Source organism: Hipposideros armiger, unplaced genomic scaffold (assembly GCF_001890085.2).
Source record: "Hipposideros armiger isolate ML-2016 unplaced genomic scaffold, ASM189008v1 scaffold_1045, whole genome shotgun sequence".
Lineage (NCBI taxonomy): Eukaryota > Metazoa > Chordata > Mammalia > Chiroptera > Hipposideridae > Hipposideros > Hipposideros armiger.
Genome location: NW_017732395.1, coordinates 73,301 through 95,271, shown reverse-complemented (window position 1 = coordinate 95,271; position 21,971 = coordinate 73,301). Strand labels below are relative to the sequence as shown.

At 55.0% G+C, this 21,971-nt stretch overlaps 2 protein-coding genes across 4 annotated transcripts in view; one reads left to right on the top strand and one right to left on the bottom strand.

The window, feature by feature from the left end:
- Window positions 1-1,137: 1,137 nt before the first annotated feature.
- Window positions 1,138-12,266, bottom strand: RASAL3 (RAS protein activator like 3). Of its 2 annotated transcripts, XM_019631735.1 has the most exons (18): window positions 12,156-12,264; window positions 11,692-12,026; window positions 9,783-9,913; window positions 9,569-9,647; window positions 9,397-9,458; window positions 8,955-9,025; window positions 8,209-8,335; window positions 8,016-8,114; window positions 7,012-7,554; window positions 6,502-6,646; window positions 6,103-6,247; window positions 5,035-5,271; window positions 4,746-4,947; window positions 4,521-4,639; window positions 3,239-3,617; window positions 2,811-2,968; window positions 2,200-2,263; window positions 1,138-2,093 (listed from the first exon to the last, which is right to left on the bottom strand). In XM_019631735.1, the coding sequence occupies exons 2-18, from the start codon at window positions 12,011-12,013 to the stop codon at window positions 1,950-1,952; spliced, it is 3,027 nt and encodes a 1,008-aa protein (XP_019487280.1). In that variant the 5' UTR covers window positions 12,014-12,026; window positions 12,156-12,264; the 3' UTR covers window positions 1,138-1,949. The 2 variants fall into 2 exon arrangements, with proteins under 2 accessions (XP_019487280.1, XP_019487281.1); XM_019631736.1 differs by lacking the exons at window positions 1,138-2,093; window positions 2,200-2,263 and adding an exon at window positions 2,274-2,361 and having other exon boundaries at window positions 12,156-12,266.
- A 4,035-nt stretch (window positions 12,267-16,301) lies between these two features.
- CYP4F22 (cytochrome P450 family 4 subfamily F member 22) overlaps window positions 16,302-21,971 on the top strand; it is a 56,907-nt gene continuing 51,237 nt past the window's right edge. The window contains exon 1 of one of the 2 annotated variants that reach the window (XM_019631730.1): window positions 16,302-16,401. In XM_019631730.1, the coding sequence (XP_019487275.1) occupies window positions 16,307-16,401 (95 nt within the window). In that variant the 5' untranslated portion in view covers window positions 16,302-16,306. Of the gene's footprint in view, window positions 16,402-19,572; window positions 19,648-21,971 lie in introns of those variants that run through there. The other variant, XM_019631732.1, reaches the window with a different exon arrangement.

Here is a 21,971-nt window from a genome sequence, read left to right as displayed (position 1 = left end):
GCCGCCGTGACCTCAGCGCGACAGCCCTGCCGCGCCGCCATGATGGGGAGGTCCGGGGCGCCCCCCCCTCCCGCGTCGCCCCGGGGGGGAGGGGAGGGTAGAGAAGGCGGGGAGGCGGCCAGCAGGCGCGCGCCATGTTGGGAGTGGCCCGGCGGGTCACTCTTAAAGGGCCCACGCGGCCTGAGAGTCCAGGGAGAGGCTCTGTTACCATGACAACAGTCTTGTCCTGCTGCCCCCAATGGTACCTCATCACCCCACTGGTTCTTCTAATGCTATGCTCACTAATAGCACCAGAAGAGTGGAGAGGGGGCAGAGAAGTTCTATGGGTCACTCATAGGTCATTGAGGACTCCACTCAGCCAATCCTTAGCCTTCAGTCCCCAACTAGCTTCCTTCCAACCACAAGCTCTCTCCTTCCCTCCTCATTATCCACGCTGGACTTCAGCACCTTCATGACCCTAGAACCTGTCCCTGGTCCCCAATGCTAAGACCCCCATTCTCCATCCAATCCCCAGGATCACAGCCTCCAGGACTACCCCATCATGCACACATAATAGGCCTGCTGCCTTCTCCCAGCTACCAACCATCCACAGGTCCAACCACCCACCAACTTCCTACCCATTCGTCCACACACTCAATCGATCAACCACCCATCTTCCCATCCAATCAACTAACCACATATCCATCCACTGCTCCAACCACCTATCCATCCATCCATCCACTCATCCATCCAAACACCAAATCAAACTACCCATTCACCTCCCATCTACTTACTCATCCATCTACCATTCAACCAACATCTGATCCTGAATCCCCACACCCATTCACCCATCTGAACATCCACTCAGCTCAACTATCTGTGTCCCATCTACCTGTCCATCCATCCACCACCCAAGTAAATATCTACTTCATACTACAAAACAAGTACCCAGCCTTCCCTACACAGAACCTTCCACAAAGCTACCCAAGCATCCATCTGTCAATTGCATGTTTACTTGATTGTCTCCTCCACTAGAGTGTAAGTTCAACGAGGACAGGAGCCCTGTCTGTCTAGTTCACTACTATTTCCTCACTGCTTAGCTCAAGAGTCTCAGGACACCTCAACAAATGCTCATGCAATATATATATAACCACATACTCAATTCAAATATGTATTTATTTCCTACTATGATCCAGGCCTTTTCTAGGCAGACATACCCATTCTAGCTAACCACCTACTTCACTATTCACCTACCAGTGCAAACATCCAGCAAATGTTAACCTATTCATCCACCTATTTTCTCATTTACTCTACCCCTCATCCATCCACCCACCTATGACTCAAATGCCCACTCATTTAGCCAACCAACACCCACAGAGCTCAACTATCTCTATACCTACCTGCCCCCTCCTTCATCCACTTCCCAGACCCATGCCCTCCCTGCCAAGAGGGAGCTGGTATAGGATTCAGGGACTCTGGAATATGCTCTCGTCTGGGGCCTGAGGGTTGGTGGAGGTGGGATCTGGGCTTCATTGAGAAGCCGGTGCTGGCCCTAACAATGATGAATGAATACCTTTTTTTGAATACTTTGAACTATGAGTCTTCTACTGTGTAAGGAACTTTAGATCCAATTTACAGAAATGGACAGTAAGGCTCTGAGAGAGTGAAGGCCTGAGGTCACATAGCTGGTGAGAATCTCTTTGCATCACCCCCTTTATTAGCCGTCTGATTAGGGGAGAATATGGGAGAACTGAATAGGGGGTGCTTTCTGATTGGCAACACTTAGGGGCAAAGAAACCATTGATTTTACTGAAATCAAAATTTTACTGGGTAACCTCATAGTGCCAGACTGGTTGGCACCTTCAGCTCCACTCCCCACTGAAGGCCATATAAGGCTGGGGCAGGGGTCAGATGGGCCCCTAAAAAGGTTATCTCTTTGCTCCCAGATCACATGGGGCGGAGTAGGCAGCTCAGGTGGTGTCTCCGTTGACAGAGGGTGCTTTGAGGGGCAGTGGCTGGCTCCGGGACACCGGCATCCTTGGAAGGTGCTGCAGGCTCTGTATGGCATCCCTCAGCTGGGCTTGAGAACTCTCCATCTCAGCCAGGCGGAGCTCCTGGGGAAACAGCGGCAGTGGGCTGGGACCCAAGAGAGGGTTGCACCCCAACTTTCATTCTCTCACCACCCAGATCTGCCCAAGGGCTTGGGCAAGGGGGTCTCACCAGACTTTTCAGCCTGTGGGCCTCACTGCTTGGAGGATGGCGCTCTGGATCCAGTTGCGAGGTCCTGTGGGGATCAGGGGCGAAGGGGGAGGCTCAGACTGGGGAACTCCCCTGATTGGAGAGCCAGAGATTCAGGCGACCAGGCTGGGGTGGAGACGGGGTCTGTCCAGAAGGAGGGAGAGGCCTAGGTAAACTTGAAGAAGGGGCTGAATCAGAGTGTAGAATGCCTGGGATGACAGGACCCACCAACCCTTGGAAGCGGGGCTTGGCCCACCCTGAGTAGGGTCTTGACAGGGATGGGGGCATGCCCAGACTGAGAGGGCCTGGCCTAACCTGTTTGGAAAGGGCTGAATGAGGGATGAGGCCTGAGGAGAGGACCTGCCAGGGACCTGTGGCGGGCTCACCTAGGGGAAGTGGAAGCTGACCAAAAGGCATGTTCTAGACAAGTGGGTTGGGGCGGGGCTGGCCTAGGGGGCATGGCAGTACCAGGCAGGATTTGAGTGGGACTGATTAGTTGAGAGGCAGGGAGTTAATGAAAGTGGGGCCTGGGCCGATCTGATTATGTATAGCGGTCCGCCTAGGGGCGGAGCTAATGGAGAGGGCAGGCTCACCCTCTACGGAGCCTGGAGTCCAATTCCTCCAGCTGGACGCGAAGCTGCTGCTGCTGCTCCATCAAGGCCCGGATGTGGGTGCCCAGCGACTCCACGAGGCTGGACATCACCTTCTGTTCCTTGCGCATAGCGACCACCTCGCATTGCAGTTCTGCCAGCTGCAGTGGAGGGAGCAACTGTAACATGACCAGCTGTCCAGCACCTTCTTCTCCCCAAGACCCTGACCTCCCTGTCCCTTGCTGTCTGCCTCCTCACCGCCCTGCCACTTGTGGAATAGCGCTCTCTTGTACAGAGGTGGAAACTGAGGCTCAGAGAGGGTTGAGGTAGGCCCGGAGTCACACAGCGCAGGGAGCTCATATTTGTACCCAGACCTGCCTGGCCTTCAGTGTCGTCTCTCCCCTTGTGTGAGGACCTGGACTGGACCTCACCTTCCCGACCGGTCGGTGTGTACCCAGCGTCTGGTCTCTGTCCGGCTGGCGTTGCCAGGGTACTGATGGCTTCCGTGGCAGCGAGGCCGAGGCCCCGGGCCAGGGCCGGCCGTGGGGCGCAGGGACTGTGCGTAGGGAGCCTTTGGGTCCTGGCCGGGGTCCTGCAGATGGGCGGCGACGAGCGGGACGGCCAGCTGGTACGCTCTGCGTACGCTGCACCGGCCGGGGCAGCGGTGGGGGCCGCTCCTCCTCTGGCCGCTGCCGGGCCCAACTGCCTGCACCGTGAACGCTGCGCAGGGACTGGCTCTTGGAGATGAGAGGGGTGTGCTTGGGGAGATCCCGAGGGGCCAGAAAGCCAGGTTTTTCCCCTGCTGAAAAGCTGGGAATGGGATGGAGGAGCTCAGACCCTTGACTGGCCCCTGAGCTCACCCCATCCCTACCTCTGACCCAAAATGACCCCACGTAATCTTTTTACTTCTATGTGACCCTGTCTCTGATGACATCACATTTGACCTCTGACCCTGTCCTGGACTTCTGACGATACTGTCCTCTCTATGAACTCTTGACATGATCCCAATCTAACCTTTGATTCCTCTCTAGCCTTGTCCCTGAACTCTGACAGTGTGGTCCTTGACCTGACCCTGTTTGTAATTGATTCCAATCTTGGGCTTGACCTCTGCTCACAAGGGTATACCCTCTTCCTTCCTAATCTGACCCCCACTTATCCCTATCCTCTGATTTTAAACTGACCCTGTCTCTGCCCCCTGAAAGACCATGGTCCCTGACCTCTGACTCCAAAGATGACTCTGCTCATTCCCTTGACCCCATCTGACCCTGACCTCTGCTTACCATATGAATCTGTCTCTGACCCTTGATGATGTATTTTAACATCTGACCCCAATCTGACCCCTGATTTGACCCCATCCACAACCTCTCACTGAAACCTGAACTTCATCTCTGATCACACAACATCACTCTCTCTCTGACCCCAGATGTGACCTGTCCCTGACCTCTGCAATGATCAATTTTCACCTAGATTTCAATCTGATCCTGTGCCTGCCCTCTGACCACACTGTGAGCCTCTCCCTGACCCCTTGAATGACCCTGTCTCCATCCTCTCACCTTCATCCAACACTGTTTCTGACACTGATCCCAACATGACCCCATCCCTAACCTCTAACATGATTCTGCCTTCACCTCTGATCCCAGCCTGACCCTGTGTTTGCCTTTGCCCATGCTCCCACTCATCAGAACTGAAAGAGACTGGAGGCAGGCATGTTACCTGGGGTGGACCTTGTCTGGGGGTGGTGGAAGACGCATTGGCACAGAAACAGGTACAGGTCGGCCCTCCTCAATGGCCTGCAGAATGGTGGGCAGCGGTTCCAGGCTGTCACGGGTTACCTGGTGAGGTATGCACAGAGAATGCTGAGCAAGCTCTCCGAGGCCAGAGGCTCCCTGCCCTCTTGCCTCCCTACCCCATGTCCTGGGCCCTGGGTTCAGGCCGTACCTGGTCAAGTTCAGCAAAGATAGTACAGAGTTGGGCATGCAGGACCGCTAGCTGGAGGGCCAGGTCACTGCTACCCTGGTAACTACTGGGTGCTGAGTCCACATCCACCATGGCCACTTGGTCCAAGAAGTGTTGCATGGCAGGTCCACGATCCTCCAGGAAGCCATTCATGAAGCCCATGTAGGCCTCCTTCTCACCAAACCTGAGTCAGTGTCCAAATGGATGGGTCAAGCCAGGCATCTGCCACCTCCATGGACCCACCATGGCCCTCCAGCCTCCCAGCACCTACGGTGCACGGTTAGCGAGGTTCTGGATGACCTTGGCGATCAACGTGAGGGCACGGGCTGGGCCAGGTGCCGGGTGCTCTGGTGCCAGGCCAAAGAGGCTGGGTGCCAGGATGGCAGGACATAGGAGCCGCAGGAAGAGAGAGGCACACACCAGCCGGGGGCCCAGTGCATCCGAGCCGCGTGCCTTGCATGCTTCCCGCCAGCCTGAGAACACGGTTCCTAGCTCTGCTGGAAACCAGCTGTGGAAGAAGAGCCAATGGTCAGATGGGGAAGGTATGGGTATGGATGATCAAAGTCCTAAGGTCAGGGATCAGGAGTCACCTGCATTCTGGGTTTCAAGATTGGAGACATTAGGGATAACGCTGCTTGGGGTCAGGGGTTATGGTGTGGTTATTGTGGTGACCACCTCTGGAGTCAGTAATCTTGGAGTTGGGGGTATAGGTTCAGTTGGGGACGGAGGCCATGAGCTTGGGACCTAGCTATAACTGAACATGAGACTGTGGTGCCACACTGAGTACATGATATGAAATAGCACGGGCTTGGAGTTACGGGGTCACCTAGGTTCAGAAGTCATGGAATTGTTGTTCCAGGTAATGGGATTAGACATATAGGTTAACGTAAGGTCAGAGGTTATTGAATTGGAATCCTGGTTTTCCTGTGATCAGTGGCATGGGTTTTGGGATATAGGGTCGCTTAAGGCCAAGGGTCATAGGATTGAGGATATGGCATCACATGGAATCAGAGGTCTTAGGATTGAGGTCCTATGTTAACTGGGGTCAGGTATCATGGAATTAGAGTATGGGGTCACCTGTGGTTAGAGGACAAGGAATTGCATCCCAGGTTACTTGGGGTTAGGTGACATGGCATTGGGAATGGGTTGCTAAATTTAGCAAACAAAACTTCAAATAGCAGTTAAACTTGAATTTCAGATTAAAAAAATGCATTTTTTTAGTACATGTATATTCCAAATATTGCATTACATTTAACTGGGCACCCCATAATTTATCTGACAACTAGTACAGTGGCAGGGAGGCAGGGGCAGGCTCAGGTGTTGGAACCCTGATTCTTACTCATAGGAGTCGATGATGTTTTGGAAGACCTCTTCGCAGCTGTTTTGCAGTCTGGCTTGGTGCTGGGGCAGCTCTGAGGCCGGGCACTTGCTGGGGTCCACCTCATAGTCCTCAGTGGAGTCACAGAGACGCCCCACGACCTTCCCTGCAGTCCAGCACAGCCAGACAGGGGCCAGGGCCATAACCACTAGGACCCACCACACCCACACCCAGCCTCCAACTCTATCTCCAACTTACTCCGGAGGCACCTAACATCTTGGGGGGTCCCCATTTCCCTCCAGCATCCCCGCACCCCGAAGGCACCCCCCATTACCAGAATCCAGGTTACCCAGGGACTCCCAGATCTTCCCTGGGGTCCCCTAGCCCGCCCAGCAGGCTCTGACAGGCCCCGCCCCTCACCCAGCGTCTCTTGGAGGTAGTTCTGTGCCACCAGCTTCATGTACTCATCGATGGCCTTGGTAGCTAGTGTGTTTTCCCGGAACAGCAGCGCTTCACGGCCTCCACTGCGTGCCAGCTCCGCGGTGCCCAGGTCTGTCACCAGTGCCTGGGCATAGCGGAGGTCACATTGCACGGAGCGCAGATTGAGTCAGGGGGAATCCCTGCCCTTGGCGGGTCCGTCCCACCTGGACACAGGCCCCTCCTCTCATAGCAACAGCTCAGGGTCGGTCCTCACTGTTAGAGCTCCTAACATGCGGGAACCTCCAACCCTCACAGGAGAAACTTAAGCTTTTCAGCGCTGAGGCTCAGCTCAGGCCCCGCCCCTCGTTGCTGAAGCTCAGGCCATGCCCCTCAATGTGCCCCGCCCCTCCAAGGCATCCCTCGCAGGTGCCACTTGATCCTGCCCCCCCACCAACCCCACCCCGAAGCGCGCTGTCGGTCACCCAGGTCCGCCCTGTCGCGGCGCCGCACCTGCGCCCGGCCGGTGGCCTGCAGCACTCGCACCATGGCAGCCGCCAGCTCCTCCTTGGACTGCGCGGACAGAGCCGGCTCCAGTGCCCCGCATAGGCGCGCGTAGTGGAAAGTGAGGAACTCCGCCAGCTCCTTGTAGCGCTCGGACGGCAGCACCCGCAGGCGCCGCGCCCGGATTCGCGCCCGCAGCGCCGCGCCGGCTGGCGCCCCGAGCAGCGGGAACCAGCGCTCCACGCCGGCGGCGGGCGCGCGGGGGGCGCCCAGCTCCTCCAGCGCCAGTGTCGCGCGGCCCAGCGCCGCGCCCCCCGGGCCCGCTCCGCGCAGCCGCAACGACACGCGCCGCGCTGGCGGCAGCGCCTCGAAGTGGAAGCGTTCTGCCCAGAAGAGCGGGCCTGGGCCAACCCGGGGTGCAGTGCGCGCCAGCAGCGAGCCGTCCAGCCACAGTTCCGCGCGCACTCCTGGCACCCCCACCGCCGCCCGGGGCAGCCCCTTCGCCTCGTGCACCCACACGCTCAGCCACGTCTCTTCCCGTTCCACGTTGTCCTGCGGACCAGAGTGGTAGGGGGAGACGTGGGTGCTCGATGGTGAGCCCCAGAGATAAAACGCGGTGCCCGTGCTGGGCCCCTGGGGGAAGAGGGTGGGGCAACCGGGGTTCCAAGGTGGCGGTGCGGAAGCGCTCTAGCTGTTCTGGGATCTCCTGGATAGATCCGGGCTACAGGGCATAGATGAGTAGCCGCTGGCTGGGAACTTGACTACTACTACCTGGCAAGCGGGGCTTTGGATTGCAGATAGCATCCAAAGGTCCCGGATTGAATAGAAGGGACCTGTTCGTAGTGCAAGGGCCTGGTACTAGAAAAGGAGGGTCTAGCAGTGGTTTGCACATAAGTGAGCATAGGACAGTCTAAGGGGCGGGGCTATTGAGTGGGCGGGGTTTGGGTTGGTGACGGAGCGTGGCCTGGGCTGTGGGCAGGGCCTCCATGTCCCTCATTTTCCGCTGTACTGACCTGACTGGGTTGGAAGTGGCGTCGAAGGTCCTCGATCCAGCGGTCTTTTTCAGCGGCCGAGCGACAGGAGAAGCAGCGGCTCCCGCCTGCCCACGTTACCTGTTGGGGAAGGGGACCCCCAGGAGCGGTTGAGACCAAGTGTGGAGCCAAAGTGTCGGGGTGATGTGAAGAGTGAAGAGTTGCCTGCATTTACCTGGAAGCAGTGGGGCTCCTCCAGGAGGCTGGGGTGCAGTGGCCAGACCCGCACATCTCGCTCAGAGCCCAGGTCCAGCTCAGAGAGTGTGGCCAGCGATTCCCGAGAGCCCAGAACACTGGGGGATCTGGGGAGGGGGCGGGGAACAAGCTTCATTCCTCCTCTTCCCCCTATCATCCCATACAGCCGGAAGGGTAGAGGGAAGCCAGGATGGACTTGAACCTAAACTGAACTTGAACCCATCGCTTTTAGGCTCAACCAAACTCCTCTTGGTGACCTGCATGACCTCGCATAGCATAGCCTTTGTCACCTTTGACCTCATTTCCCTTCACTGAATCCCTCCCTGTCTGAACTCCCGTCACACTGGCCTTGTTTTTGTGTCTTCCAGCCTCTTGGCCGTTGCACATGCTGTTCCCTCTGCCTGGAATGCTTTCCCTACCCTTCTGGGCCTAGTTCAATTCTATCCACCCTTCAGATCTCAGTTCAAGGGTCTCTTCCTTGACATTCCCAGACCAAGGTGTTGACTTAGCTTCTGTTTTGGACTTATAATGTCAGACTCTGCTCCCACCCTTCCATGGAGAACTAGCTCCATGCTGTGGTCTTTCAGTGGCCCAGCATGGCCCAACATGGGACAGAACACAGAGGGTGCCACGGGAGATATTCGTTGAAGGTCAGAATAACAGGCAGGGGGAGTGGGAGGAGGCAATGTTGAATCCCAGCCCTTCTGGTCCCTCAGAGACACTTACCCATCCCGGGAAGCATTAGCTCCCAACTCCGACCTGGCTTTTTTCTTTTCTTTCAGCCGCTTGAGCAACCCCTGTGGGGAGGGGGAGGTCAGCTGGGCAGAACCCTATGCTCCCTTCTCAGCTCCTTTCCCCCTAGGGTGTCCTGGAAGATCTGTTGGTCTTGGGGTACCACAAGCTCAGGCTGTATTAGCAGGAATAATAAAGGCAACCAATAGCTCCCTTTTCTAAAGCACCAATCGTATGCTTTCCTGTGTTTTCTATTGCCTTCTCATAAACAACCCAGAGAGGGAGATTCTCTCATTAGCTCCATTTGACAGATAGAGACACTGAGGCCCAGAGAGTTTCAGTGACTTGCCCAGGATTACCCAGCAAGAGTCCCCTTTCCCTTCTGAGGGTCTGGGAATCTTTGCCGTCCCCTCCACCCTCCCACTAGATGCCTCACCCGAACGTTGTGGACCTGGTTGGGGCCAGCAGCCTCTGGCTCAGTCTTTCCAGGGATCCGATCTATGGGTAGTCAGGGGTGGAAAGTTGGAGGATGGGATCATCTTGGATTCTGTCCTTCTTTGACAGGCTCCCAAATGTCCCAGCCCTTCCCACCTCTCATGCTTACTTACCTGAATCCCCGAGGTTCCCCCTGGTCACCTGGATGCTTCCCTCAGAGCTGGCACTCCCTACCCGGGACTGGCGAGGACCCTGTTACCCCACAGGAGTGGGTAGTCAGAAAAGGGAGGCAGGCAGGCAGGCAGACGGAGGGGGAGGCAGACACCTTTCCATTATTCCCCCTCCCATCCCCTTCTCCCCTCCCCCTGCCCATGGGCCCCCTCTCACCTCCTCCTCGGCCCCAAGCAGCACCAGCTTCCCATCGATTAGGGTGAAGGCTCCGATGTTCCAGATGGGCACATCAGGTGTGGGGGCCTCGGGGATCTGTGGGGTAGGGGTCTCTGGCTCTGGCTTAGGCTCTGAGTAGAGGAGGAGGTGCTGAGGACCTTGGAATTCGTCCTGTCCCTCAGACAACCCTTTGCATTAACCAAAGCTCACAGGGTTTCCCTCCTAAGTGCTTCTCCCTCCCTCTCCCCCAAGCAGCCATATCAGGTAGTTGTTGAGCAAGACCCCTCTCTGGGCCTTGTCCTCACCAACTACAGGTAGTGGACGCAGCCCACCTACTATGTGCTCTGTACTTTGTTTACTGCTCCACACTCCTCTCATTTAATCGTCCAAATCCATTCAAAGGGCTATTATAACCCCCATTTTACTAAGGAGGAAAATGTAAACCAGAGAGGTTGTGTCATTTGCCCACATTCACACAGCTTGTGAGTGGTTGAGCTGGGCTTCAGACACAAGCATTCTTCTGTTAACCAAGACAGTGGGTAGGCCCAAGTGGTTAAACAACAAGACAGCAACGTTGGTGCCTTACATAAATAACTAGTCTAAGGTGGAATGTATTCAAAGTTTGAGAAAGGAACAGAAAAAGGTCAGGGTAGTGGAAGGTGGTAGTGCAATGGGCCAGGGAAGACCTCCCAGAGAGAGCAAGTTTGTGCTGGGACTTGAACAGCAGGTTGGATTTTGACAGAGATAGAAGGAATGATGGCAGAAACAGCTTGATCAAAGGCTGGGAGATGGCAAGGGCCAGGGAAATAAAGGGAAGGGCAAAAGGTTTTTGGGGGGGGGGGCTCAGAAGCTAAAGGGGAAGGACCAGGAAGAGATTGGTGCAAAACCTTGGGTGCTAGTTAGAGGGGGTTTTATCCTGGGGTAGTGGGGAGCCATGGGAGGTATTTGAGCAGGAGAGGATCAGGTCTGCTTGTTAGAGAGCGCTCTGCGGATCCAAAGGAGTGGGCAATACCTGATACCCTAGAGAGGGGTTGAAGAGATGCCTTTGCAAAATGGGAATATGAACGGTGAGAATTGTTGGCTGAACCAACCGTCGTATATTACCTGTCTGTCCTATTGTTTTACCACCAGGGGAAGAAACAATAATACCCACTTGTTAACGGACCACTTAAAATATGCTGGGCTCTGGGCTTCATTTATGAGCTCCAATCCTCGAGATACCCTTCTAGATCCCTCTATGCGACACTTAGCTCCATCTGTCATTTTTCTTGTTTCCTTGTTTACGCTTGCCATGTTCACTACACTGTGAGCCTCACTGGCCAGGCAGTGACATCTATTTTGTTCACTGCTGTGTCCTCAGTGCCTAGATTAGGGCCTGGCACATACTAAATGCTCAAAAGACCTCTGCTTGAATGAAGAAGCAAATAAATGGATGAATGAAATCACATGCCCTGTAAGGTAGGGATAATGATTCCCATTAACTGATAGGGAAGCTAAGGCCCAAGGAAGTGAAGAAACTAAGACTTGGAAGCTGGAGGGCAGGAGAGCAGAAGGCAGCTGAGATGGATATCAAGGCAGGAAAGGCTGAACCTGGGCCATTAGATATGAGAGGAGGCCCACTGGGGTCAAGAGCCATTAAGTAGCTGGACAGCATTATTGTTAGTCTATTCCCTGTCCTTTCCCCAGGCTGGACCCCCTTTTCCACAGGTCCCTGGCCACACCTTACACCCCCAGGCCCTGGCAAGGGGAAAGAGGGAAGAGGGTTGCTGGGCCCCAGACACTTCCTGTTGAGCTTTTGCACTCCCCACAACTTCCTGTGTCTGTATAGGGCTGATGCTCTGGAGGCAGACAAAACCCAAGCATCCGGTCTCCCAGCCCAGGCCAAGCTCTGGGTGGGGGGGCCATGTACCTGAAGCCTCTGGCTCCGACTCTGGATCCAGCGATGGGCTCTTATGCCTCCCCCAGAGGGTCTTGGATATTCGGAGGTGGCTCCTGCGTGACTCCTTGGGGGGCGCAGAGAAGACCCGGCGGAACAGCGAACGATGTGCCGGCTGGCTGCTGACCATGGGTTCCTGGTGGCTCAGTGCCCTCCCCCAGCCCGCAAAGCGACCCCAGTGGAACCCTCCAGTCCCTTTCTCCCCACCGCCCCCTGTGTGCCAGCGGTAGGAGGGTAGTGGGGATGGGGCTGCAGGCTGAGCTTGGGAGGCCTGGCTTGTTGATGGTGGGTCCATGGTGGGGATTCTCCTGGGGGACGAGAGGGTGACAGTTTTGCCCAGTGTCTGCCCACATGCTGCCCTCATCTTGGCCCCCTCCCCACTCTCAGCTCTGCTCCCAGGAAACCCCCTTGGGGACCACAAGCACTGTCTCCCTTACCTTGATTTCCTGACCAGCCCCAGAATCAGCAGCCGTCTGTACCCTGCCTGGCTGCTTCCTGCTGAACGCTACTCCACGTGACCCTGTTTGTCCCACCCCATAGCCACACGGGAGGGTACAGTGTGGGCAGGATGCCGGAGGAGAGAAGGTGACAGAGCAGGACCCAGAATCTCTCACAGACCAGGAGGCAGCACATGCTCCTCTCTGAGCCTGTTACCTTATCTGCAAAATGGGCACATATTGCCAAAATGTTGGTAAGAACCAGGAGTCTCTGGAACTCTCATCCACCGCTGGTCTGAGTTTAGATCAATTCACCCAAGTTGGAAAACTGTTTGGCCTGATCGGCGAACATTGTACACTTCTCCTCTGACCCAGCAGCTAATCCAATAGACATGCCCACTGGCGCTATTCATAATAGCCCTAAAGTGGCAACAACTCAAGTGTCCATATACCATAGAATGAATAAATTGTGATCTCTTGCCGCAATGGAATACCATGCAGCAGTGAGAATGAATGAGTTACTGAATGATTAAATTTGGATGAATCACAAATAATGCTGAACAAAAAAAAACCCAACAATGAAGACTATACACTGTGTGGCTCCATTTCTATAAAGTTGCAAAGCAGGTAAAACTATGTCCAGCAAGGGCCGGCCAAGTGGCTCAGTTGGTTAAGAGCTCGCTCAAGAGTGCGAGCTCTGAGCAACAGCGGTTCGATGCCTGGCTCAGAGTTGAGCTGCCAACAGGTGGCAGGATGGCTCAGCTAAAAGAAAAAAAAAAAACGAAACAAAGAACTATGTGCAACAAGTCAGGATGTCCATCTCTTTTGGTGGGCGCCAGTGGGTGGGAGAGCACGATCACGGTTTCTATTTCTGTTTTTAAAATTGTGAATTCACATATCAAATTTAACGTCTATTTCTTGAGCTGGGTGTTAGTTACATGAATGTGCTCGGTTGTGAAAATTCATTGAGCTGTACATTTTGGTGCAATTTCAGTAGAATCCTGGTCCAGGAGTGGGTTCCAGTGCCAGCTGGTCCTTGTCTTGCTGTGTGACTTCAGACAAGTCACTTCCTCTCTCTGAGCCTTGGTTTCCATATTTGTACAACACAATGATATTATCAGTTTCAGAAGATTCGTAATGGGAGCCTTCTTTTATTCAACAAATGTTTTCCGAGTGCCTACTATGTGCTAAGTGCTGGAGAAGTCACAGTGAACTAAATAAACACAACTCCTGCCCTCTTGGAGCTCACAGTTTAGCCAGGGAAACCGATCCTGAACACGAATGCAGGACATTTCTTTCAAGGAGGACTTGGAAGAAAATAGACAGATGGCAGTAGAAGTTGAGCAGAAGTGACACTTTTTGAGCTGCAAAAATCTAGGAGGGCCTCCCTGAGGAGGTGACATTTGCAACCTGAAGAGCATGCTAGGTCTAAGGAACAGTTTATACAAAGGCAAGGCAACCAGGATCCATGGGGTGTGGTGGGTAGGACCACCTTGATGGGCATGTGGCCTGTGCAGTCACTCAGGACCCCACACTCAGAAGCGCTCCACACTATGTTTGATTTAATGCTCTGCTATTGCTGTCTTGAAGTTCTTGCTTTTTGAATAGGGGCTCTGCATTTTCATTTACACTGGGCCTCACAAATTCTACAATCCATTCTGAGAAGGAGGGTCTTCAGTGAGGGCTAAAGACCCTTCTCCTGGAGCTAGTCATGTTCATGAAGGTACACACACCTTAGATATGCCCACCTATTCATACTGCATCAGGCCACTCACTGCACACACATGTGGAGTCTCCCAGTGTTCTACAGTATCCCTGAGCATTTGCCATTTCAGTGCATATTGGTCCCACTCCCAATTCCCTGCATTTTTGCTGGAAGACTTTCTTTGACAGATGGAGTCCACTCTGCCCCTGCAACAAGCAGCCTGAAAGTGCCAGAGAATTAACACCTCCCCGAGAGCAGCCCTCAGCCAATGACTATGGGAACTGGAGGATCAATACCCCAGTTCCCTTGCCCCCTTGGGTGGGATGATGTTGAGGTGTGTATCCTATGCTGTCCCCCAGAGGTTCCAGTGGGAGTGAGCTCCATGTGCCCCCGGTACCAACTTGCTTGACAAAGCACCCTTTCCGGGCTGCCTTCCCTTCCTCCTCGTTCCCCAACTGTTATGTCCTGGTATCACCTCCAAAACTAGTTGCACTGGAATTCTTGTCTCAAGGTCTGCTTCTGGGCAAACCCAAACTAAGATGACGTGTGCAAACACAGATGATGCACAGACACAGGCTTGCTTTCCACAGTCTCTTTATTGGAGGTTTGTGGCTGGCAGGGTGAGTGGAGGTGGCTTTCTCTTGGAGCTCCTGGAGGCCCTCCTGGCAGTTCTTGGTTTCACATTCTAAAAAATATGAGAGAGTGTGAGGCTTGGGGGTGGGGTGGGGGGTGGGTCTCCCTTCTCATGGTGGTACGCTGCATGGGGGAGAGGACAAAGTGAGGGGGTGGTACAACACTGACTGCAGGCTAGCTTAATGAAATATGCGTAGAGTGGCAGTATGCAGTAGCACAAGGTCCTGCAGGTGTGTGAGTGTAGAGATGTTTTCGTGATTGAGGTCAGGGGGTGGGGCCAAGGTTGTGCTGGCTGGGCCTAGATTGCTCCAGCATAAGAATTGTCATCTAGGGTCAGGGAGCCTGGGGTTGAGTAAGCATCCTCAGGGCTGAGATTGTCTAGGCAGAAGACTGCAACACAGCGTTAGGAGCTTGACAGAGTTGTGTAGGCAACGGTGTTTTCTGTAGAGGCTAATGGGCTAGGTTAATGTTGTGTGGACAGAAGGCCTTTGGGTTGGAGGCAGGGGTGAGGCCAAGGTTGGATGGGCTGAGGGTTGTGTAGGCAGAAAGGTTGTGACTTGGGTATAGGTGATGCAGGCCAGGCTGAGGTTGTGAGGGCAAAGGGTTTGCTACAGGGGCCAGGCTCCTTGCCCTGGTTAGGAGGGCAGGGGTGTTGGAGGCTGGGCAAAAGACAAGCTGGCTGGGTCAGGCACTAGGCTGAGGTGGTGCAGGCAGAGGACTTGTTGGGGAATAGGAAATGTTGAGAGCAGAACAACTTAAGGCTGGGTCAAAGTTGCCTCAACAGAAGGGCTGCAAGGGAGACCAGGGGCCTGGCTGTGTGGGCATAGGGGTTACAGGAAGGAGAGAGAGGACTGCCAAGGCTGGACAGGCAGGCAGGCTGCTTGTGTCAGATGGGTGTCAGGCCGAGGTAGTGAGGGCACCGCGGACTCACAGCATCGAAGTGCGGCCAGGTGCGCAGCAGGTGGAAGAGTGCATCACCAGGACAGTCTGTGTGCACGAGTTGGCGGTGGCCGAGCAGCGCGTAGTCTGGCCTCAGGAGTCCGGCACGCACCGCGCACCTGGGGAGCACGTCGCGCACCGTGCGCAGCGCGGCCTCGGTTGGCAGCTCCGCGGTGTAGTTGCCCACGAAGGCCACGCCGAAGCCGCGGGAGTTGTGGCCACGTGTGTGCGCGCCAACCCAGTGCCAACCGCGGCCCTCGTATACGTAGCCGTCTGAGCCCACCACAAAACTGCAGAGGGTGGCAGGTACCGCTCGGCATCAAGAGGAGCCCTGCTCCATATCTGTGCCAATGGCCACCCCCACCCCAAGTCCTGCCTGCTCGCGCTGTCCCTGCCTGGCCCAGCCTCGTTCCACTCCCCCACCAAATGCCACTCCAGAAACCCTCCTATTTCTCTGGATCTGCCTCGGCATTGGCCACGCCTCTTTATGTCCAGCACCCTCCCCATTGTCTCAAGTCCAGTTCTTGCCCAGTTCCCAGCCCTTTACTCTCTTAGGCTAAACCCCATCACTGCCCCGCCCCAGCGCTAGCCGCTACCACAGGTCCTGCCCCTCTCTCAGGTCCCCCCTCCTTTTCTAGTCCCAGCCCAGATCGAAGAGTCCCAGGGCTGAGTATATCTGTTCTCTGTTAAGCTCTCACCCTCGTCTAGGCCACGCCTCTCTCCACCTTGGCCCCACCCACCTAAACCTCCTCCATCTCGCCAGGTTTGCTCTGTTCCAATCCTGACCCCTGCGTCAGGCTCCGCCCACCCAGGCTCTACCCCTTGTCAAACTGGCCTCGCCCCCGCCCCGCCAGGCCCCGCCTACCTGTAGCCGATGTCGTCCCAGCCACGCGTGTCCTGGTGGAAGCGCTGCATGGAGCGCATGTTGGCGGAGCAGCGCTCGAAAGCGGTACAGGGGGCTGCAGGCAAGTACGTATGATGCACGTACAAGAACCCGAGCGGCAGCCGCAGCGGCGTCGGGCTGCCCCGGTATGGCAAGGCGCCCCAGCGGCAACGGGGGTGGATGGCGGGGCACCCTGCGGGTAAGGGCGTCCAGGGATGGAGTCAGCTAGCGTTTCTCTGCCCGTTGCCTGAACTCCATTAGAACACATATATGGGCCATGTCCCAACCTCCCAGATTTGGGGACACCTCAATCTCACACCACACTGGCTTCCATTGGGATCTAACTTAATAAAATCTAACAGTATTTCAGTCCTGTTGGAATAACCACATGACTCCCACCCCCTTCAGGATAAATTCCAACAATCGTAGTTCAGACTTCAATGCTCTTTACAACCCAGGACCCACTTTCTGCAGCTGGCCCTGCTCTGAGCCCTAGGAGAGACAGCTACAATGAAAGAAGAGGGATCTAGGCCCATATTTTTTTATACTTCACTTGTGTGCTACTTGTTTTACATGCTTATTTTTCTTAAACCATCCAGCAAATCCAAGAGGTAGCAATCATTTACCAGCCTCACTGAAGAAAGTGAGGTTCAGAGAAGTGAAGCAACTCACCTAAAGATACACAGGAGTAACTGGCTGAACTTCCATTCCAATCTCTGTGCCTTTGCATGTGCTGAGCCCACCTCCTGCAATGCCTTCTTCCTCACTTTTTTGTTAGATGAACTCCTATACATCCTTCAAGACCTGAATCTAGCCTTTCCTCACCTGTGCAGGTATCCTGGCCTCTTAGTGAGAGCTTTTTTGCCCACTCTGGAATCCCCCTGTCCTGGATCACCCCTGACCACAAGGGGCTGAGAGTGGTGTCTCTGTCTGTGAGAGGGAGAGTCACAGGGGGTGGGGGCCATTCTCACCCAGGAAGGCCTCAGTAAACTCCTTGGTGGCATGGGTGGCCACGTCCGCCAGCTGTTCTTGGCTCATGCCCTGTAGCTGAGGGTGTGCTGGCTGCAGCCTCTGTAGCAGGATCAGCGTCCCCCACACCTGCTGGGTCAGGGTAGGGGCTGAAGTTAGAGCAGCTCCATTCTGCCGTCTGAAGTTGCTGCGAAGTCTTGGGTCTCCGGCCACTCCAGCTCCATAGTACTGGCTTAGCAGGCGGCTGAGGGGTGGCCGGGGCTCAGGGGCCTGGCTCAGGTAGTCTCCAAGGAGGGCCCCATCCAGAGCACCATTGAGGAAGGCTGTGGTGAGTGGTGATGCCTCAGGGTCCAGGAGCGTGAAGTGCCGGGGGGCAGAGAGCTTGTCCCAGCAGCCCTCAGCTCCCATGCTTGGGTGGCTCTGGGTTTGGGGTCTCTGGAGGAAGGTCAGGCCCAGGTCTCTGGCCAAGGTAACCACCAGGAGTCTGTCCACAGTGGTCGGGGACTTGGCTTTAGCATCTGGCGAGGAGGTGATTGGGACATCTGGAGAGGGTGCTCTGACATCTGGAAAGGTGGCTCCCACATCAAGATCTGTGGCTCTAACATTTGGAGACACTGCCCTGACATCTGCAGAGGTGACATCTGGAGAGGCATCCTTGAGTCTTGGGGAGGTGGCTCTTACATCAGGAACCACAGCTCCAACATCTGGAAAGGTAGCTGTAGTACCCAGAGGGGTGGCTGTGCTGTCCAAGGGCAAGTTTATGACCCTGTGCCCCTGCAGCCCTGCTTCCAGCCCTGCCAGAAGAGGCTCCACAGCCACTGTCGAGCCATCGGGTGCCAGCACCACCCCATATTCCTGTGCACCATGCACACCATGTTGGGCCACCTCCTTGGTCAAGCCTCGAAGCTCTGGGCTCAGTGCAGGGGGATCCAAGTTGGTGGTCTTGAAATTCCATCCCTCTAGCAGGAAGTGATGGAGGGGGTCATGCTGGCCAGAGTCCTGGGCTGACAGCCGCCACAAAGTGGCAGTGTGGGTGGCCTCAGTGATCAATGCCTTCTGCTCGAGCTCAGCCAGGGCCTGGATGACTGAGTCCATGAGGAGGGGCAAGGATGCTGCAGGAGGAGGGATGGCATTAGCCTAGTGGCCCAGCACCTCCTGCTTCTGAGCCTCCCTCTGCTTCTTTCACATCTTCTCAATGCCCCCAGCTCTCCATCTGACAACCCTGTGACCCTCAACACTGTCCTCATGTAAATGAGGAAACCGAGGCACAGACAACAGGTTAAGGAGCTTAGACTATCTGAGCACTGGGGAGCCATGGTTCATGAGCAGGAGAGAGACACAGACAGGCTGGAGATCTAAGATTGCTCCTTTGGCGACCAAGTGGAGAATGAATTTTTAGAAAGCTATAATAGCTAGACTAGAGAAGGGGAGCCACTGTGGAGGTGAGCAATAAAGGTGGCCAAAGCTAGGGTGGTGGCAATATGATGGACACAAGTGGGCAGAGTCCCCAGGTATTTTGAGGGAAAGATGGACAATTTTTTGTGATGGATTGGAGTTTGGGGAATTTTAGAGGGAAAGGTGTATGGAGCACGCCCAGGGGAGGAGAGTCTGGACCTTGTGCCTTGTCGGGGAAATGTCAGCAGCTGAATCTGGAGTTCAGAAGTGCTGGGCTCAGAGCTGGAATGGGTTGTTGAATAATAGCTAACATTTCATTAAACATTTACTACATGTTAGACACTACTCTAGGTGACTTATATAACTTAACAAATTTAATCTTCACAACAACCGTATGAGCGCAGAGAGGGTAAACGACCTGCCTGAGGTCACATAACTAGAAAAAGGCAGAGGCAGATCTGAACCCAGAAATCCAGGTTCTTCTCCAGAGAGTCCACACTAATTTCTCTGTTCTTCTCTCTGCCTAAAATGCCCTTTCCTGCCTCTCTCCAAGTAACATTCTTCTCCTTCTTCCTGTGCTACATCTATGTCTCCTCCTCCAAGGAAGCCTTCCTGATTTTTGTTCTTCTGGCCCCAGGTTTTCCCCGCACCCGCTACCCTGATCCTGTGTCAGGGAGCATCTGTGTCCCCAGACTGGAGGTTCCTTGAGCCTGGGGTCTCTTGGGGGTCCTCAGTCACCCTGTATAGGGGGGATAGCAGTATACTTCTGCAGAACTGATTGTCCTGGCCCCAGGCCTCTGCCTTCTTACTTACCTGTTCCTGGCTCCGGCCACAGCAACAATCCAAGCAGGATCCAGACGATACCCTGGACCACCGCTGTGGGGTTCCAGATTCTGGGGGACATATCTGGTCGACCTCAGGGGAGACCTCGGCAGAGCTGGAAGAAGACAGACATGGAGAACTGAACGGTATATTTGGCTACTGTCAAAGTCCAGCGGTGAATGACACGGCTGCCCCTTGCAGAGCTGTGGATGGGAGGCAGCGGTGACATGGGGATAGAGTGCCCTGGGTCAAGGTCAGGTGGGTCTCAGGGACTCCCTATCCTATCCCTCCCAGGCTGAGGTCAAGAGTCAGTAAGCCAGGCCCTTCCCAGGAGGCACCAGGAAGCCAGGTAGTTCAGACTCCAAAAAACTGCCCATTCTCAAGAGAGGTAGACTGAGGCCACCTTAGCAAGCCCTACTCCCACCTCCCGATCATTCAGTAGCTGCTGCTGGCCACCACAGAGGACTCTGAGGTGCCCGCCCAACTGGGAAGACTGGCTGTGCTGGGGGAGGGGAGAGAAGGAGAGGCCTGAAGTTGGCACAGCCTCCTGCCTTTGCTGCCAGCACTTCAGTCTCAGGCAGAGAATTTGTGCAGGGGCCGGGGTTTTTTTTTGGCTGAGGTCCACTCTGAGCCCAGGGGACCAGGAGATGTCTCCTCTCACCCAGTTCCAGCTCCTGATCCCAAGCCACCAGACGTAGCTGAGAGCTGGGATTGGGCCAGGGCCTTCCTGACCCTGGCTTTGTCTCAGGAGCTGGCATCTGGGCTCACCTGGGTGGACAGTGAGGGGTCCTCCCTCTTCCCCTGGGCTGTGGCTGAGTCTCACAGAAGTGAGCCTGCCTCCCCTTTATTTGAGCGTCAGGTGGGATGGGCTCGATGTGACTGGGGCTGCTGTATAAATTGCCTCACTGTGGGCCTCCCACCCCGAAACCAGCTTGGGGAGTTTCTGGGGGACCCACCGGGCTGGGCATTCAGTGCAGGGCGGGCCCTGGGCGGGCCTGGGAATGCCCGGGCTGAGCCAGGCCTGGGATTTCCAGAGGGCTGTTCAGCTATCCAGTGTCCTCTTTCTGGGGACCCAGCGTCACACAGCACAAAGCTGGGCACATGGTGGGAGCTCAGGGAGTAGGGTGCTGGGGGGGAGGAGAGAATGGGAGCCACTCCCCAGGGTAATCCAAGGAAATATCTTCCTCTGAGTCCCAGTTTCCAAGGACTTGGGGGTGGCGGCTCTGCCTGGTTAGAGCCACATGCAGGATGTGGGGCTTGTGTCCATCTGGGGCAGGGACTAGAGTAAGGAGAGTGAAGCATCCTCCTCGAGCACAAAATTTAAGGCAGTGCCAACAATCTCAGTCATCAAGATAAGTAATATTTTAATGCACTATTTTAAAAGACCAAAGTGAATGCAAAAAAATCAACGATGAACAAAACACCAACATTCTAGATAAAGATAGGGTCAGGAACAATGTTGTGCGAAGACATACTGGAGCCATAGGTAAAAGGAAAAATCATGAATTCGGGTCCTATCTTTGTGCCTCACTTGCCTTACCCTAGTCCCAGCCCTGTGTCCACCAGGGGGGAGACCCAGGATGCTGTGGGAATGGCTGTCACATGAGATCCCCACCTGATGTCCACCTGGTCTGGAAATGAGTTTTTCAGCATTATGGACCCTGAGTTTGTTCCTCTGATTCTCCCACTGATTGCAGCTTTGGGGAACCCTTGCAGTTTTATTTAACCATTTTATGTCCATTCTACCCAGCAGGTGAATGAGCTCAGAAAGGTTAAGTAACTTGCCCAAGGTCACAAAGCTAGAACTGGGGGAAGGTTTCCACTATCCTGTGGCTGGGTTGGAGTCAGTGTAATTATGACCCTTCACACTGGGGAAGTGTTTGCAGACTGGCTGCAGAGCGACTTCACACCCAGGAATTCATAAGCTAGCCAGACAGGCAGCCTTGATTCCCTTTAAAAGCTTTGAGTTGGTGGCAGTGGCTGGGTCAATTTTGAGCCAGGGTCATGTCATAGCTGGCCATCATTTCACTTAGGGCCTGCCTGAGATTTGTGACCTTCTGGAGTAGGGCCCTACCTCCAGGAAGCCTCCCTGATTACCCTTGGCTCCCTGATTTTCCCATCCTGGCTCCCTAGCCTAGGGTTCCTCCTTTTGACCCAGACCCATCCATTTAGGGCTGGGAGTTTCTCTGTCTGGTTCTGTCCCCCTGAGACTAGTTGATGCCGAGTCCTCTTGGAGTACCCAGAAGTGCCCAACACAGGCCAGTGACCAAGTGGGTTGCAGGAAGGGATTGCTGAGTGCTTGAAAGGCCTGATTGAGGATGTGGGGTCAGTTTGGGGTCAGGTTATGAAATACACACACACACACACGCATACACACACATGCAGGCACCCACTTTCCAAGGCACCTGGGCTGGGCTGGGCCTAGGAGACAGCGAAAAGGCTGGGGTTCTCATGATGAATCACCCCTTAC